The sequence below is a fragment of the Trachymyrmex septentrionalis genome, unplaced genomic scaffold (genome assembly GCF_001594115.1).
Source record: "Trachymyrmex septentrionalis isolate Tsep2-gDNA-1 unplaced genomic scaffold, Tsep1.0 scaffold131, whole genome shotgun sequence".
NCBI classification, from domain to species: Eukaryota; Metazoa; Arthropoda; class Insecta; order Hymenoptera; family Formicidae; genus Trachymyrmex; species Trachymyrmex septentrionalis.
Genome location: NW_017304450.1, coordinates 2239480 through 2254304, shown reverse-complemented (window position 1 = coordinate 2254304; position 14825 = coordinate 2239480). Strand labels below are relative to the sequence as shown.

The 14825-nt window shown below is 34.2% G+C and overlaps 1 protein-coding gene across 19 annotated transcripts in view; it reads right to left on the bottom strand.

Annotated features, from left to right (window-relative positions):
• LOC108757037 (kinesin-like protein unc-104) overlaps window positions 1–14825 on the bottom strand; it is a 30871-nt gene that overhangs the window by 6357 nt on the left and 9689 nt on the right. For 7 of the 19 annotated variants that reach the window (XM_018501298.1, XM_018501294.1, XM_018501288.1 and 4 more), the window contains exons 2-17: window positions 7421–7609; window positions 7239–7321; window positions 7068–7146; window positions 6419–6764; window positions 6076–6331; window positions 5971–5973; window positions 5482–5639; window positions 5231–5370; window positions 4774–4812; window positions 3901–4038; window positions 3315–3761; window positions 3015–3220; window positions 2821–2938; window positions 1998–2170; window positions 1476–1654; window positions 744–881 (exon numbers count right to left, since the gene is read on the bottom strand). In XM_018501298.1, coding sequence (XP_018356800.1) covers window positions 744–881; window positions 1476–1654; window positions 1998–2170; window positions 2821–2938; window positions 3015–3220; window positions 3315–3761; window positions 3901–4038; window positions 4774–4812; window positions 5231–5370; window positions 5482–5639; window positions 5971–5973; window positions 6076–6331; window positions 6419–6764; window positions 7068–7146; window positions 7239–7321; window positions 7421–7520 — 2603 coding nt within the window. In that variant the 5' untranslated portion in view covers window positions 7521–7609. Of the gene's footprint in view, window positions 1–743; window positions 882–1475; window positions 1655–1997; window positions 2171–2820; window positions 2939–3014; window positions 3221–3314; window positions 3762–3900; window positions 4039–4773; window positions 4813–5230; window positions 5371–5481; window positions 5640–5970; window positions 5974–6075; window positions 6332–6418; window positions 6765–7067; window positions 7147–7238; window positions 7322–7420; window positions 7610–10953; window positions 11380–14825 lie in introns of those variants that run through there. The other 12 variants (XM_018501291.1, XM_018501295.1, XM_018501302.1 and 9 more) reach the window with 9 other exon arrangements.

Sequence of the window (14825 nt, the reverse complement as noted above, 5' to 3'; positions counted from 1 at the left end):
ATGGGGTTGCGAGTTTAAGCAACCTTTCCATCAAAAAGTTTTCTTTCATAATAAGGGCAAATGTTATTTATATTATTTATATAATATTTGTAAGCAAGCGCTATGTAATAATTTATAAAAAAAAACACTGAAATATATGTTTGTTATAAAACCTGAAATTTCGAATCTTCCCTTGTCGAGTCTTTATGTATTTCTTTTTTTCTTCGTCGCTTTCTTGTTCGAGTTGATTAAATGTACGTGCATGACAAAGTTGGAAAGCGAAATAGTGAGGACACGAGCACAGCAGGAAATAACTAGAAGATGTGTCGGTGTTGAGACAGACGTGCACAGAATGCGACGAGACGCTTTTCTTTACATTCAGACAGCAATAGAGATGTTCACAGCAGCGGAAGCGGTGCTGCGTAAACGATGGCATAAATTTTGACGAGCCGAGGGCTCGTACTCATTCCAATCTGATTTGCGTCGTTTGCGCTACAAATCTATCAAAGGAAACCATGCAGATTCAACCGATCAGTTTCGGGAGTTTAAAGTGCAAAGCCCGTTTCGTTTATATCTGCGCCGGAGGGCACACAGCGTTACCATACCGAGAAAAGCCTCTCAAGACAGACAGAGCAAAAAACGACAAAACGCATGGCGGTGAAAACGGACTTTTGCGCCAGCGATAAGGGGATTCTTCGAAGGCCGAGGGCGTTTAAAGCGTATTACATGGCGAAGAGGAGAGCCTCGCGCATTCGAGCACCAACCTCGAAGGCAAAAGATTTGCGAGCGAGAACTTCGGATTAGAGTAGACCGTAAGGCATTGGAAAATATCCTCTTTGGCCTCCGGAGTGCTGGGGCTCGAGTCCTCGTTGTACACATGTCGCATCAGCTCCAAGCGCTGTCTACAAGTCATACATGTCATTACTTCGCGTGAGTGGGCCGTGCGATTCCTTTAAGCCGAATGTGGACTGAGTCTTACTTTAGTATAAGCTGCGAATTCGCTCTCGCTCGATTAGCGAAGAAAGGCCCGCGACTCAAAATTCAACTCTGTGATCTTAATCATCGTGCAATCTAGTGCGCGCAGAAGAATTTTTGGTTGTCTCGCGACTGCATATTATTATAAAAATATTTAGTTTTCGTATTATTTTTGACGCAGGTCATATCTTTATAATTTTCATTAAGTGCACAAGAAGTGCATTCGTGTGACGGTAACGAAACAGAAAAGAAATCGAACGCTGCATAAAAAAGGATCTTGTTTTATAATGAGTAATTAAATACAATTATAAAGGACATGCTATATGAATGTATAAATTTGATGATTTGCCATAATTTAGCTAGAAAATTACTCCATAAAGTGTTGTTAATTTTATCGGCAAATTGATGATCATTAATAAAAATTACTTAGCGGCAAAATACATTTTATCTGTATCAGCACGAATGCTCTGTTAATTAAACAAGCGCCGTCGTAAAACGTAAAATAGAGCAGTAAGGCAAACCTTAGCTTGTCCAAGGTCCAGTAATGCGTAGCACCATTTTTCATATCTTGAACTTCAACGGCGACGATCGTGCGTGGGAAGGGTCTTTCATCCTCCTCTTCTTCGTCCATGACGGGCAAGAGATCCGGAGGTAAGGGCGAATAAAGGGTGTCCGTGAGTAAGGTAAATTGGAATTGAACCTAGAAAAGAAAATTAATGTTATAAAATCCGTTATACAACGGAAGTATTTTTCCTTGGTTTTTTAAATTTAATATATTTAACAGATACCATTTTTGTATAAATTTTCTTTGTGCAATATTAAATTCTGCAAATGACTATCATTACACTCGAAAAAGCACATATGTGTAGATTACGTGAAGATCATACGGATAAACGTAATTCACATCGATATATTAACACATTAAAAGAAGTTCAAAGTTTATATTCCCGTATTCAAAAATATAACAGAGGTGCAGAGGTAGTAAACGCAAGTGAAAGAAAGCCGTGCCAAGAATTTTCCGTCGTACATTTCCGCGACTATACCTTCTTTTTTAGTTCAACGGATATAGCATTAGCCTCTTTGAGGAATATCGCGTTGCCCCAAAGATCGTCCCGTAAACTCGTGAATTGATGATATTTCCACTTGCGGAAGGCCCAAGCGGCCAGTTGAAACTCTCTCTCGGTCCAGTTGCTCTCTGCGTCAAACAATGGGTTGACTGAAATGCAAGCCATTACGAGGCAAAACAGTCAGAGAAGCCAAGCGTTTGATGAAATAATACCAGTTACTTTGTTAACACTTTGACAGCCATATCATTCATATTTGGATGACATATAAAATTTATATAGAATCTTGTTATTCATTTATAAAGCAATTTTATTTATCCGATTAAGAATTATAAGTATTTAAAGCATTAAAGAGAAATAATATAAATTATTAAAAAATAAACATTTTCGGTCAAAGCGAGTCTTACAAGTGCTTGGTAATATTTATATGTGAATATATAAATACAATTCTGTCTTATTTGTGTTTAAATACTTCTTGGTTTATTTAATTTAATATTGTAATATAAATTATGTTAAGACAAAAAAACAACCAATTAAAAAATACATACTATTGTATTATTTATTAAGTTCAGCTTAATAATGAAAACAGCTTAGCAATCAAAGTGTCAAGTATATTTCGAATGTGCTATGTCTCATCGACAACATAAGGCCTTGTAGCATGCAATAAACTTTCAATGGTGTGAAAGACATTTGTAAATCTGAAGAGTTACGTGAAAGATACAGTAAGACGATGCCCAGTCGATCAGGTATAGCTCTACTAAAGTATATTAAGACTCGGAAGCGACACGTTTTCCACACTCACCGAAAATATCTTCCTCGATGTTATTGAAGTCTTCTGGCGTATAACTGCTGTACATAGACATGGTCATACTTTGTTCTTCCACCTGCCTCTGTAGCGCATCTATCCGTGCTTCGTAGCTCTAGTCACAAAAATCAATTATGATAATTAAACGATGTATTAAAAAGACATGATGTATGTATTCGTATTATATGTACCTTTCGCTGCTCTTCAAATAATTGATCAGCTTCCTCCTTCTCTTTACGGAACTGTTCCTCTAGTACAAGTAATCTCTTTTCCATTTCAGCCTTTAAATCGATTCCCTGTTTTTCTAATAGCTCGACTTGTGCGAAATTCCAGTCTGCTAATGGTTCGTTATTACCAGGAGTTTCCGCCGGGGAGCCATTCGCTATCCGTTCACGTACTGCATAATTAAACACACATAGATACAATATTTTATTCATACAATTCACTAAATGTTTATAATTCGTTAACAAATAAATCCGAGTATTGCATACCTTGGTCTGGATGATTAAATCGGAAAACATGGCTTTTTCCCAAGATGACACGTGAGCCAGTCGTTAGGATAAGTGGCTCGGTTACTTCGCGACCGTTGACATAAATCAAGGCTCCATTCTTCGGTATAAGAGTTATAATCCCCTCATGATTCTCAAAAACGCAGTGCTCCCTAAGTATGTGTGGGCCACACAGCTGGATATCCTGAGGTACGTGCGCCTCGGCACTACCAATACGTGTGAATCCATCCTTGATGTAATAGATCAGACATTCTGACATGAGAGGGTCCTCGTTCAGATTTACCAAGTGCGGTGTTTTCTTAGGAGAGAAGACGCCCACTGTGACTCCGTCCTCTTTCACAGCGACTCCCATTTCGGCGAAAACTGCCTCGCGTTGCAAGCGAATTGATTCGGTTCGCTTCAGCTTCTCTTCCCATGTTTCGTTCAGTTCTAAAACAAAAGTAGAATCAAATAAAAAGAATACCTACTATCAGGACATTTGTTAATTTTCGCACTATGTATTTATAATTCATCAATGAGATAAGAATAGAAAAGACTATCAGAATAATCGCAGTTTACAGGTACGTACCTGCGATTAATTTTTCAGACGCTTGTAACTGTTCAACCGCCTCTTCGGCAATGGTGGATGTAGTATGAGAAGAAATTCTTGGTCGAGTTTCCTTGGTGTCTTCTTCATTTCGTTTGTTCGTTCTAATAATTTCATCCCCTGCAAAATGAGGACCGTTAAGAGTCGAGAAAACTGCGGATGTAATATTTAAAATAGCAAGCGTCAGAGTCGGTATCGTGAGTCGTGTAAACATCAAAAGCCATAATTAAAGCAGTGGCGTAGATGAAGAGAAGTATTTCAGAAGCTGTAAAGTTTGTATTGTTGCTACATATTCATTCTAAAAATGTAGAAACATAATTAGTGGACTGATACTTTTTTACAGAGCACTGGCATGCTCTAATGAATATAAGCATGATCTAATCGCCGTTTGATATCTATTATATACTTTCGAATAAATTATATTAACTTGGCATCCTCATGGTGTCACATTTTCTCTTTCATAAATGTAATATTTTATTTTTAAAATATATTTTTGCTTTTATAAATAAAAGCATAATCAATTATATTAATTTAGATTTTCATTTAAATTTTAAGAATTGTCAAAAAAGTTACTAATTGTATGAAATATATGAGAGAGGGGAGCGCAATCAATAGACATTAACAAGACAAATACATACAGTAAGTGATGAAAAGGAAATTCGCGAAGCAAACATTAAAATTAATTACAAAAATTAAGAAGACCGACATGTATCAATGACAAGTATTATGCGCTTAGCGATGAAATAAGAGCGCATAAATAAAATAAAACAATAAAATATCTACAAAAGAGGCGCAAGAGATGCCTGTCTTGGCTGTATTTTTTGCTTGCAATGGATTGTTAGCATTTTTACTTACTAGGTTCTTTCTTTTCGTATGTAACTTTACCATCTGGCCCTATGTCGAGCGCAAGGAAAACAAAGAGAAGAATACTATGTGAATGGATTGCCTGTCGCGCGCTGTGCAATTGCAATTAGTTTGTAGCAGCCAAGAATTCACGTTTGCAACACGTGCATTCAGCATTGTGATTCTCTGAATAATTTCTGTTATAATCTATGCAATTATTACCATTATACTAGTTAACTAATAGATAAAGTGAGTTATATTTATGATGAATAACATTTCAATATTCTGTATATTTCGCGAATTTAAATAGACGAATTTAATTTAAGATTTATATTTGATTATTATTCAATTTAGCATATCTATATATAGTCTGTCCTTGTCTGTATATATGCTTTTTATAATAAAAAGTCCTCTAATTCGATTTAATGTAATGATTTCTAATAATTTTCTAAAAATGCTTTTAATTTACCTTCTTGTACGTCGATGCCCTCTTGCTTTAGAAGTTCGCGTAATTTCTGTATCTCTTCTTTGAGTTCTCTGATAAGTCTGGCATTCGCGTCTTCGTTGACCACGGCTTTGCAGACGATTTGTTTCGCTCTGTCCGCGTATCTGCGAATAAAACGTAAACCTGTTAGGTCTAATTATTAATTAAACGCTTAATTAAGTCATTTAAATTTCAAGAATTAGTTCGAAAAATATGTAGTAAATAATAAATCTTACCGTAAGGTTGAAAGCGTCTCATCGTAATTGATGTCGGCAGGACTAACTGCTGCAATCATAGCAGTTTTTGAATTTCCGCCTAAGTTCTCCCGCAACAACCATGTTAAAACGGAGTCTCTATATGGTATAAAATCGGCTTTCTTCTTCTTTTTTGTTGCCTAGAGAAACACAAATTTATCGATAATCATTATCGATGCTTTTCATTTGGTAACACAAGTCTACATAAATTGAAATAAGTGTCTTTCTGTCTTTGTTACTCTCTGAATGTCAAGAAAAATAGAATGATATTTGTATCGACTTGTGTCACTAAATGGAAAGCACTCAATATATTTACACAAAATATATTACATTAAATAACAAAACAAAGGACTCTTTCTAAACAAAATATATTACATCCAAAATATTACAATTAAATATATTATTTTAACGTGCAATACTTATTATAATTAAATATTCTTTGAATTATAGTATTAGTTTTAATGAACTTACCGCCTGACAATCCAAAGTAGCAAACAAGTAACATAATGACAGAAATATAATATAAGATAAATTCAATGCTTAATGTAACACACAGAAGCAAAGTATGATACTTACAATTTCGGCCAGGGCACTGATAACTTTCCCGAGAGTCGTCAAACTCTTGTTAATGTTAGCTCCTTCTTTCAATCGTGTCCCTTTCGCACCCGTTGAATCAGCTCTCTCGGATCCGGCTAAATCGACCAGCGATATTTTGCTAACTTTTTCCGTCATCAAACCAGTGATACTATCCTGTTGTTGTTGTGTAAAGAATATCGTGAAAACCGCGTGTGATCTGCTAGATGTTTCATTCATATTGGTTGCTGCGACAGTCCTAGAATATATTTTCAATAACACGTATTGTGTACAAAGCTATAAAAATAATTTTTGTAAAATTGTAGTTACTGAGCATGAAACCAACCTGGCCTTGTTACCTTCGTCTATGAGATCGTGAATGTCTTCATATGATAATACAGCTAACTTGGAAAGATCTTCGACATAAGGTCCATAAAGAGGGTGTTCTCTTACTCGAAGATTTCCCCTATTTTTCGGATTTAACAAATCGCGCACCCTCTCGCAATAGATTTCCATATAACTCACTTCTACCGAGTATTTCAATCGCTCATTAGATGTGTAACTGATTTTCCTAAACAGATCCTTGCAAATCTGTGGTATTATTCCTTCCTGCCCTTCTTCTTGCTTACCCATCATGGTGTAAGATTTACCGGCGCCAGTTTGACCGTACGCAAAAATGCAAACGTTATAGCCTGTATCGCAAAAAAAAAAAAAAAAATAAAGAGAATTATACCTTATTTATTAGTAAAACTAATATAAATTAACCAAATTTTGTTTTGAAAGATAATGATCTTTATAAATTTATCTAAGAACTAAAATAATTAATAACATATGATTAATAAAACATTAATAACGTGTAATTATTTACAATTATTTTTCATATAAAAATTATTAATTCATTTACATCATTTAAAATACAATATTGTCTTAATTATTTCTTTAAACGATTTTTTAAACAAATAGAAAAGATGTCTTTATTGTTAATTAATATTTACCTTCAAAAGCATGTTCCAACATTTCTTCACCGATATCCTTATAAACCATGAGCTGAGACGAGTAATTCTCATCATTTGGCTATAATAATGTAAAAAATTAAAAAATACATTTTACCCCAATTAAACATAAGGGTATCGCGTCAATAACTACTATATTGAAAAGGTACTTACGTCCATAGAAAAGTAGGAATAATCATAATTGAAGCTCTTGACCGCTTCTTTACTTCCTGGTGTAGCTTTCGGATTCACTATAGCTGCAACAGAAAAAGTAACGAATCAAATGTGTACACGATAAACTAATAATTATTTCATAAGTTGCTCGATTTAAGCTACATGTTAGAAATAGTACTTACAAGTAGTACTCCCTGTCATTTCTATGATACATTGTGCCTGACGACTGACCTCGCGATAGTTGAAAGGCCGTACCCTCACCGCCACCTTAACCGACGACATTTTTCCTGTTTTTTTTCTTCTCTTTTTAATTTAACGTCGGATCAAGTCGGCAGCGGTGCTGGCGATAACTTCCTTTCTCACTCGTCTCTCTATAACAAAATAATGTCTCGTTAATTGTGTCACTGTCGAATTAATTAATTTTACGTTTAATATCGTTTATTGCGAGTGCGCGGCAAAAAACCTGCTACGAAACTACTCTATAGTCTTCATATCTAAGAATATGTCTCAGTTATTAATATATTATTCCGATAATACTTTTCAATGGAGGTGAATAAGAAAGAGTAAAAAAAAAAAACGTAGCGCGCAGTTTGCACGATATATTCCCGTGCGGAATATTTTTCACGTCTTTAATTGTTGACTTAAACTACTGAAATCAAACAGATCACTTTACAACAGATTATTCTTAAGGATCATAAGATTCACATGTCTTTTTGTTAAATTAAAAATGCACGGTATATTTTTTCATGTGCGAAATATTTTTCATGTAGGACAGTTAATCGTTGACTTAAACTACTAAAACTAGATAAATCACTTTACAACTTGTTCTTACATGTCATATAAAATCTATGTCCTTTCATTAAATTTAAATGCTGTAGATTTTTTTCGTAAGTATAATATTTTACAAGCAGGAATTAATTATTGACCTAAACTACTTAAAACTAGATAGCTTATACACACTTATAACAGAAATTTGACTTATTCTTAAAGATCACATAAGATTCGCCTGTCTTTTTATTAAATTCAAAATATACGATATATTTTTTCGTGTACGGAATATCTTTCAGATACGGAAATTATTAATTGTTGATATAAACTACTGAAACTAGACAGATTTGTTACATCAGACTTGTTACATCAGATTTGTTATATCAAACTTGTTTTTAAGGATTATGTAAGGTTTATACGTAGTATGTTTTTTATTACATTTAAAATATAAGTATATTTTTTTCTTGAGTATAAAATTTTTCATGCAGGGATCGTTAATCATTGATCTAAACTACTGAAATCAGACGGATCACTTTTTATAGACTTATTTAAATATTATATAAAATTCACAAATGTGTTTTTATTACGTGATTAAAGGTATTAGGTATTTAAAATACATTATTTATTTTTTTATCGTATGCGAAATATATTTTTTACGTAGGGATCGTAAATCGTTGACCTAAACCACTGAAACTAAATAGATCGCTTTACATTAGATTCATTCTTAATAAGCATATAAGATTGATCCGTACTTTTGTTAAATTTAAATTTAAATTGGATTTTATATGATTTAAATTTATGCAAATATGTTGTCTAGTATCTCATTAGACATAAAAGATTTCAATGTTCGAATTCACGTAATTATTGGTCGGTCGAATGTGATAACGACACTTTATAAGTATATATTTACAAGCATCGTAGGAGACTTGTGCGGGCCATTGATCCGTCCAGAAATACGTGAATTATCGAATACAAGAGAATAATTAATTAGTACTGTGACCGATCTATATTTGTAGAAAACTGAAGACGTGTCATATTAATGTGAGAGACGAAATATTCATTTTAATTAATCGACGAGCGTTTGCAGGAAAGAATGAACGAAAAAAAGAAATAATCTAAACAAATCAATTTTCCAAATATACGATTAGTAGCCTCACGATATGTCAGAAAAAAACTTAACAAAGAATCAAGCTCATTTAATTTTCTATAAATATTCACAAATCAATATTGTAAATACAAATGATGGATGTCATATATTACGAAGATATATTGACGTCATTACATGTCGATGCGAGGAGTATGTGAGATAATGCATTCATGCATTGCTCAGAAAATTGTGCGTGTAGGTCGATAATTAAAAAAAATACGACGTATTAATATATTATATACAAAATATGTCAGTATTAATGGATATGTATCTATTTTATTAAATATGTACAAATGTAAGTTAATATTGTTAAAGTGCAAAAAAACATATTCCCTTTTTCGATGTATTATTTAAATTTGATCATTTAAAATTGTTTAATTTTTCGATGTTATTTAAATTTGTCCATTTAATATTGTTTCATTTTCCGATTTATTAAATTTATTTACTTTAAATTTGATTTTTCGTGTGATATTTAAAAGAGATATTAACTGTCTGCAAGTTGATGGATGACAACCAGTTGTCAATACTCCTGTTGAAATGGATTGAACCTGAAGGTATAGAAATTGCGTAACTTACGCGTGTAAATTAGTTATCAGAAGTTGTGACGTCTTACGTGAAAATTCGCATGAATGCATAATCGAATTCGACCGATGCTAACAAGACGAGAGAAGCTTCTCAATATACGGTACTAACGCGATTCAGGGAGGGACCATCTAATTAAACTTACCCTTACTTATATTTCTTCTAACAAAAAAGAGAATTATATTTGCTTCTTCGATAAGCTATTCGTTACTATTTAAGAAGTTTCGACTTAAACTAAGATCTGATTATTTATAAATTATGAGAAGATTATTATAAATGAATAATGCTTAACGAGATAATGGAAGAACAGGATAATTAGAAGAGAAAAGGATAGCAGGAAACGAAATAACGGAAGAATAAGGAAGGATAATGAAATAAGGGGAGAAAATTTCTTCTTAAAATAAATATCTCGGTTACTCGCTACTGGCAGGAAACGAAAATGTAATATGTATTACGTATGGATATTCATTAAATATATAACACATTTTTCTCACATTAAACATTAGCGTAATGAATTTTACAAATGTCAACACATTGACATGATAGATCACTGGTGACTGAGGCTATCAACATTTTTTTAAACATTTACTAAAAACATTTAATAGAATTTTAAATGGCTACACAACAATGTAAAGTGAAAAGTGTGCTATACAATAATAATTTTTACTTTCATTAATTATTTATCATATTGCGCAATATTTTATTATTATGTATATTTTATCATTATGAATATGTTTATAAAAATTGTATTGTAAAATGTATATGATAATAGATGTACAAAATTTGCTAGGCAGATATACAGTATATTAAGAATATTAAAATAAGAATAAAATAAGAATAAAATTAAAATAAGAAGGAGCTTCGAACTCTAGCATCTGGCAGAGCCTGTCATTTCTCGAGGGTGTTAAAAAACACGAGGAGGATCATCTAAGAGACCGTGATGTGACAACTTTGAGGAAATCGAAGGGACGATCAACGATCAGATTTCCGGAAGAAATGTCCCTTCTGTGACAAGACCGTTCTTGTAATCGACGTGCAAAACATCCATCACGGCAGCGGCGTGATCGATACGACAGCGTATCCGAGTGTAGTTCGCCGGAGGAAGGTCCGGAAGGGGTGTGAGGCGGGGAACGGCGGGCACGGTGTGTATATGTGGATTTTTACGATCGATCGTCTTCACGCTCGGAGGATACGACGTCGTACGGACGTCGGGCTTACCTCTTCTCGGCGAAAAGAGAACGCCGAAGGGGAGGGGGGGGAGTCAAGCGGGTGAGTGCCAAGAAAAGATCGAGGATGTCTTGATCGCGATCTAAGATCCTTTCCCTTTTGCGTGAAGAAAAAAAAAAATGATGTAACGAGCGACGAGGCGAGAAAGAGAGATTCGCAGACGACACTCGCGACGACGTTCCTCGCGGTACAACGGCGTTCTCCACTTCACTCTACGTCACTACATCGGCCATTCGCTGAACGATCCGCGACCCGCGAGAACCTCGGCAGCCACGTAGGCGGACATTATAGCGCGTGTATACTCGCGCGCACGCATACGAGTTACGAGCCACCCTGCACTGCCTGCTGTCCGTCGTCCGCCGAGCAGACGTTCGGCTTCGCCACCCCCGTTGCAACACCACCCCGTAGTGAGTGCTGACGATGTTACACCGCGGGCGCCTGCGTGCTACCTCGTTCGTCGTCCATCGTCGTCGTCGTCGTCGTCGACGGGGACGCGAAGTCGTGTGCGTTTAAGGGGTAGGGATGCTTAAGTTTAGTAGGGTACTGCTATCTTCCTATCCCTTCGCTATCGAACCGAACGTGGGTATCGGTACTTCCTACTAAGAAAAACGCATTCCTTCCAATGATCGAAATTTCTGAAATTTCTAATGTATAATCGATCAATAAGAATAATTAATACGCATCCGTTTCAAGCGCGATGACATTTATCTGATATATATCACAATTATAAAATAAATTATAACACTGAATTGAAGAGTTTTATATAATTTTTCGTATTTTAAGTTGAAATTAAATAAATAAAATTAAATAAAATACTATTTATTTGTTTTATATTATATTGTTATCTATTTTAGAAATTGTAAAATGTTTAACAGTGTAATTTCTTTCTTAACCCCCTAACTCACTTTTTCCCTCAATTAATTATTGTAAGTTATCAATTATTCCTAGACTTTCCATACATTTTGGAAAAAATAAGGTAAACGAAAAATAGTCCACGTGTGTAGACTACGTCATCTCTCTTTATATCTTCATGGAATTTGCACAATCCACTAGAACATTTTTACTCTCCATAAAGTTTTTTTATTATCCGTATTTAATATATTCGCAAAATGAATAAAAATATCCTGTACCCTATTAAATTAAAGCATCCCCAGTCGCACCCTATGTCTCAGGTTACCGTGCCACATTTTAACTACCGGGGAGAGGGGGTGGGTGCCATGGCACGCGCGCGAGCGCCTTGTGGGCGGCTTCTGTAAGGGGTTGTAATGTTTGTTCTGCCACGCGCGCAACTGCGAGCTCATGATTTTCGCGCTGAATGACTTAGGGCGAAATACAAGGGTCGTGTAGGCGGACGCCAATATCTTTCACAAAGTGAACCGACTCCGGCTAAAAGTAAAAAATAGAAGCAAGCTAATTAAAGAGGAGATGGCACAAATTTAAGTTTGTCAATCTTGATGTAGCATTCATTGCGATGCAATTCACCAGGGCTTTATTTACCCTTTTGTTTTACAGCAAATTTATACTTTCGTGTTCATGTATACATACATATGTGGAAGCAAGGAAAAGGGTAGGTTTAATGTCTCACAGGCGCACGTTTATCTAGTTCATGCCAATGAATAGAAGATAACTCAGAGAGATATCGCGTCTCTCGCTAGCTTCCTGTATGTATATATGTAATAATGAAAAGTCATTCAAACTTTCAGCTGATTTTATTAGAATGATACGCTGCACAAGTAAATTTTGATAATAGGATTATACGAGACGTTGATGCAAACAAATTTAATGAATTTTTAAGCACGATCAAGCGTCTCCATTAGATTTACGTCATTAATTCTTTAATAGCGAAAAAGAGAAGGCTATGTATATATATATATATATCGGATTGTGTCGAAGTAATAGCAGAATATTAATAAATTAACACAGAGAGAATTTATTTATTAAACCATCAGTCGGATATCATGCAAAATGAAAAAAGAAAAAACAAAAAAGATATATTTTTCATTAATAATGATATTGCATATTTAGTTCCCAAAATGTGTAATGTCAATAAATCAAGCAAGTGCTCTGGATTATTTTTATCAGCATTTTAAAACTGCAATGATCATATCGTTAAGTGAAGTAAAGTAGACAGTTTTTATATTTAGTTTTTATATGTGATATAATTAATAAAGCTTTAATGTGTTGACATTCACTGTTACAAAATTTTTATGTGACCCAGTTTGAATGACAGACATCATATATAAGCTAAAAAAAGCAATGAAAAGATTAAATAAGCTTGATTTATAAATAACTTTGAAATAATTAAATAAATTTAATTATAAAAGAGCTGCTTAACTTTTTAGACAGGTAAAAGGTATTTTAACTATTTAATTTCATATTTTAGTTTTCTTAATTAATATTGGTAAAGCAATTTCGGTAGAGAATATACATAATTCATAAGTTACATTGCGTGCGTGCGTGCGTGTGTGCGCGCGCGCGCACGTGTGTGTGTGTGTGTGTATCGAAAATTCCATAAATATCGCGACAAAGTTCATAATTTTTTATAAACTGTTTCAAATGGTCCGGAAAGTTCGAAAAACGCTAAAAAGATGAAAACTACTTTCGCGAAATATTGTCATATAAGAATAATATTTCAGATGTCCTCAATATGTCTTAAACAATACATAAAAAAAATGTTTCCAACAATGTAAATTATCTTGTAATTTCCTTATCTTTTTCTAATTGATTAAATCAATTTCAGCCGTACCTTAATTTTCTTAATTAATGTCGGTGAACCAATTTTGGCAGAGAATATAATTTATGAGCAACTTCATGTGAACGTCGAAAGTTTCGAAAATATCGCGACAGCTTGTAATTTCCTATAAATTGTTCCAAATGATTCGGAAAGTTCACTAGAAAGATGAAACACTCTGAGATATTACTGTCACACGAGACAATAACATTTCAAACATTCTTGATATATTATGTTTATTTTTATCAATGTAAATTAGCTTGTAATTTATTCCTTATTTTTTTCTAATTCTTACAACATAGAAAAAGATAAAAAATAAATTAAACCAAGATTAAAGTTAATATACATTGAAATGGGTATTAGACACATGTTTCTGCATCACGCTATTCTCTGGTTTCATATCGCACAATGCAAAACAATTTTCCCGTATTGTCACGTGGAGTTACACTCGTCTTTGCATGCAAGAGACATTGGTTATTATTATCTTCTAGCTTTTACAACGGCGTCTGCATTGTATGCCTTTAGAAGGTATTAAACGTAGATACAGTGAAGCGTTTTAAATACGAGTCTTTGTAAAAAAAAGTCAGTGATTGATTTGATTATCGCGTACAGAGTCGTATAATAATCCACACTACTATCTGAAGATTTAATCATCGAAGCTTCTCGTTAATCTCGACAATTAGAGATTCGATTTCGGAGACTGCACAGCATGAAAATTTCGCGTGAGAATTGTTTTCAATGATTATCATCATCTAGAATATTTTGTGTACCAAAAATGTCTGGAAGATTTTAAAACGGTGCATGCAAATCGGCTGTTACATTCCAGGAGAAAATCTTTAAACGACCTTCGCATTGACGCGTCATTTATTGGAAGGTGGAAGGGTGAAGAAGCGATCCTTATGGCCACTCTCACCCTTTGATGAAGCTGCGTAGAGAAGTGATGACTCAAGGGTAGTTCGAAAAGTTCTCGACCTGACACAGAGATGACGCTAAAAGTATTAAATTGTTACAATTTTAGATAATTTTTATCCTGCAGAAGGCTATTGTCAAAATTTCACACAGATGCATTTATTAGTTTCCTTATTTCAATTACGTAAAGCAATCAATTTTTGGTTTTTCTTAATAAATTTTT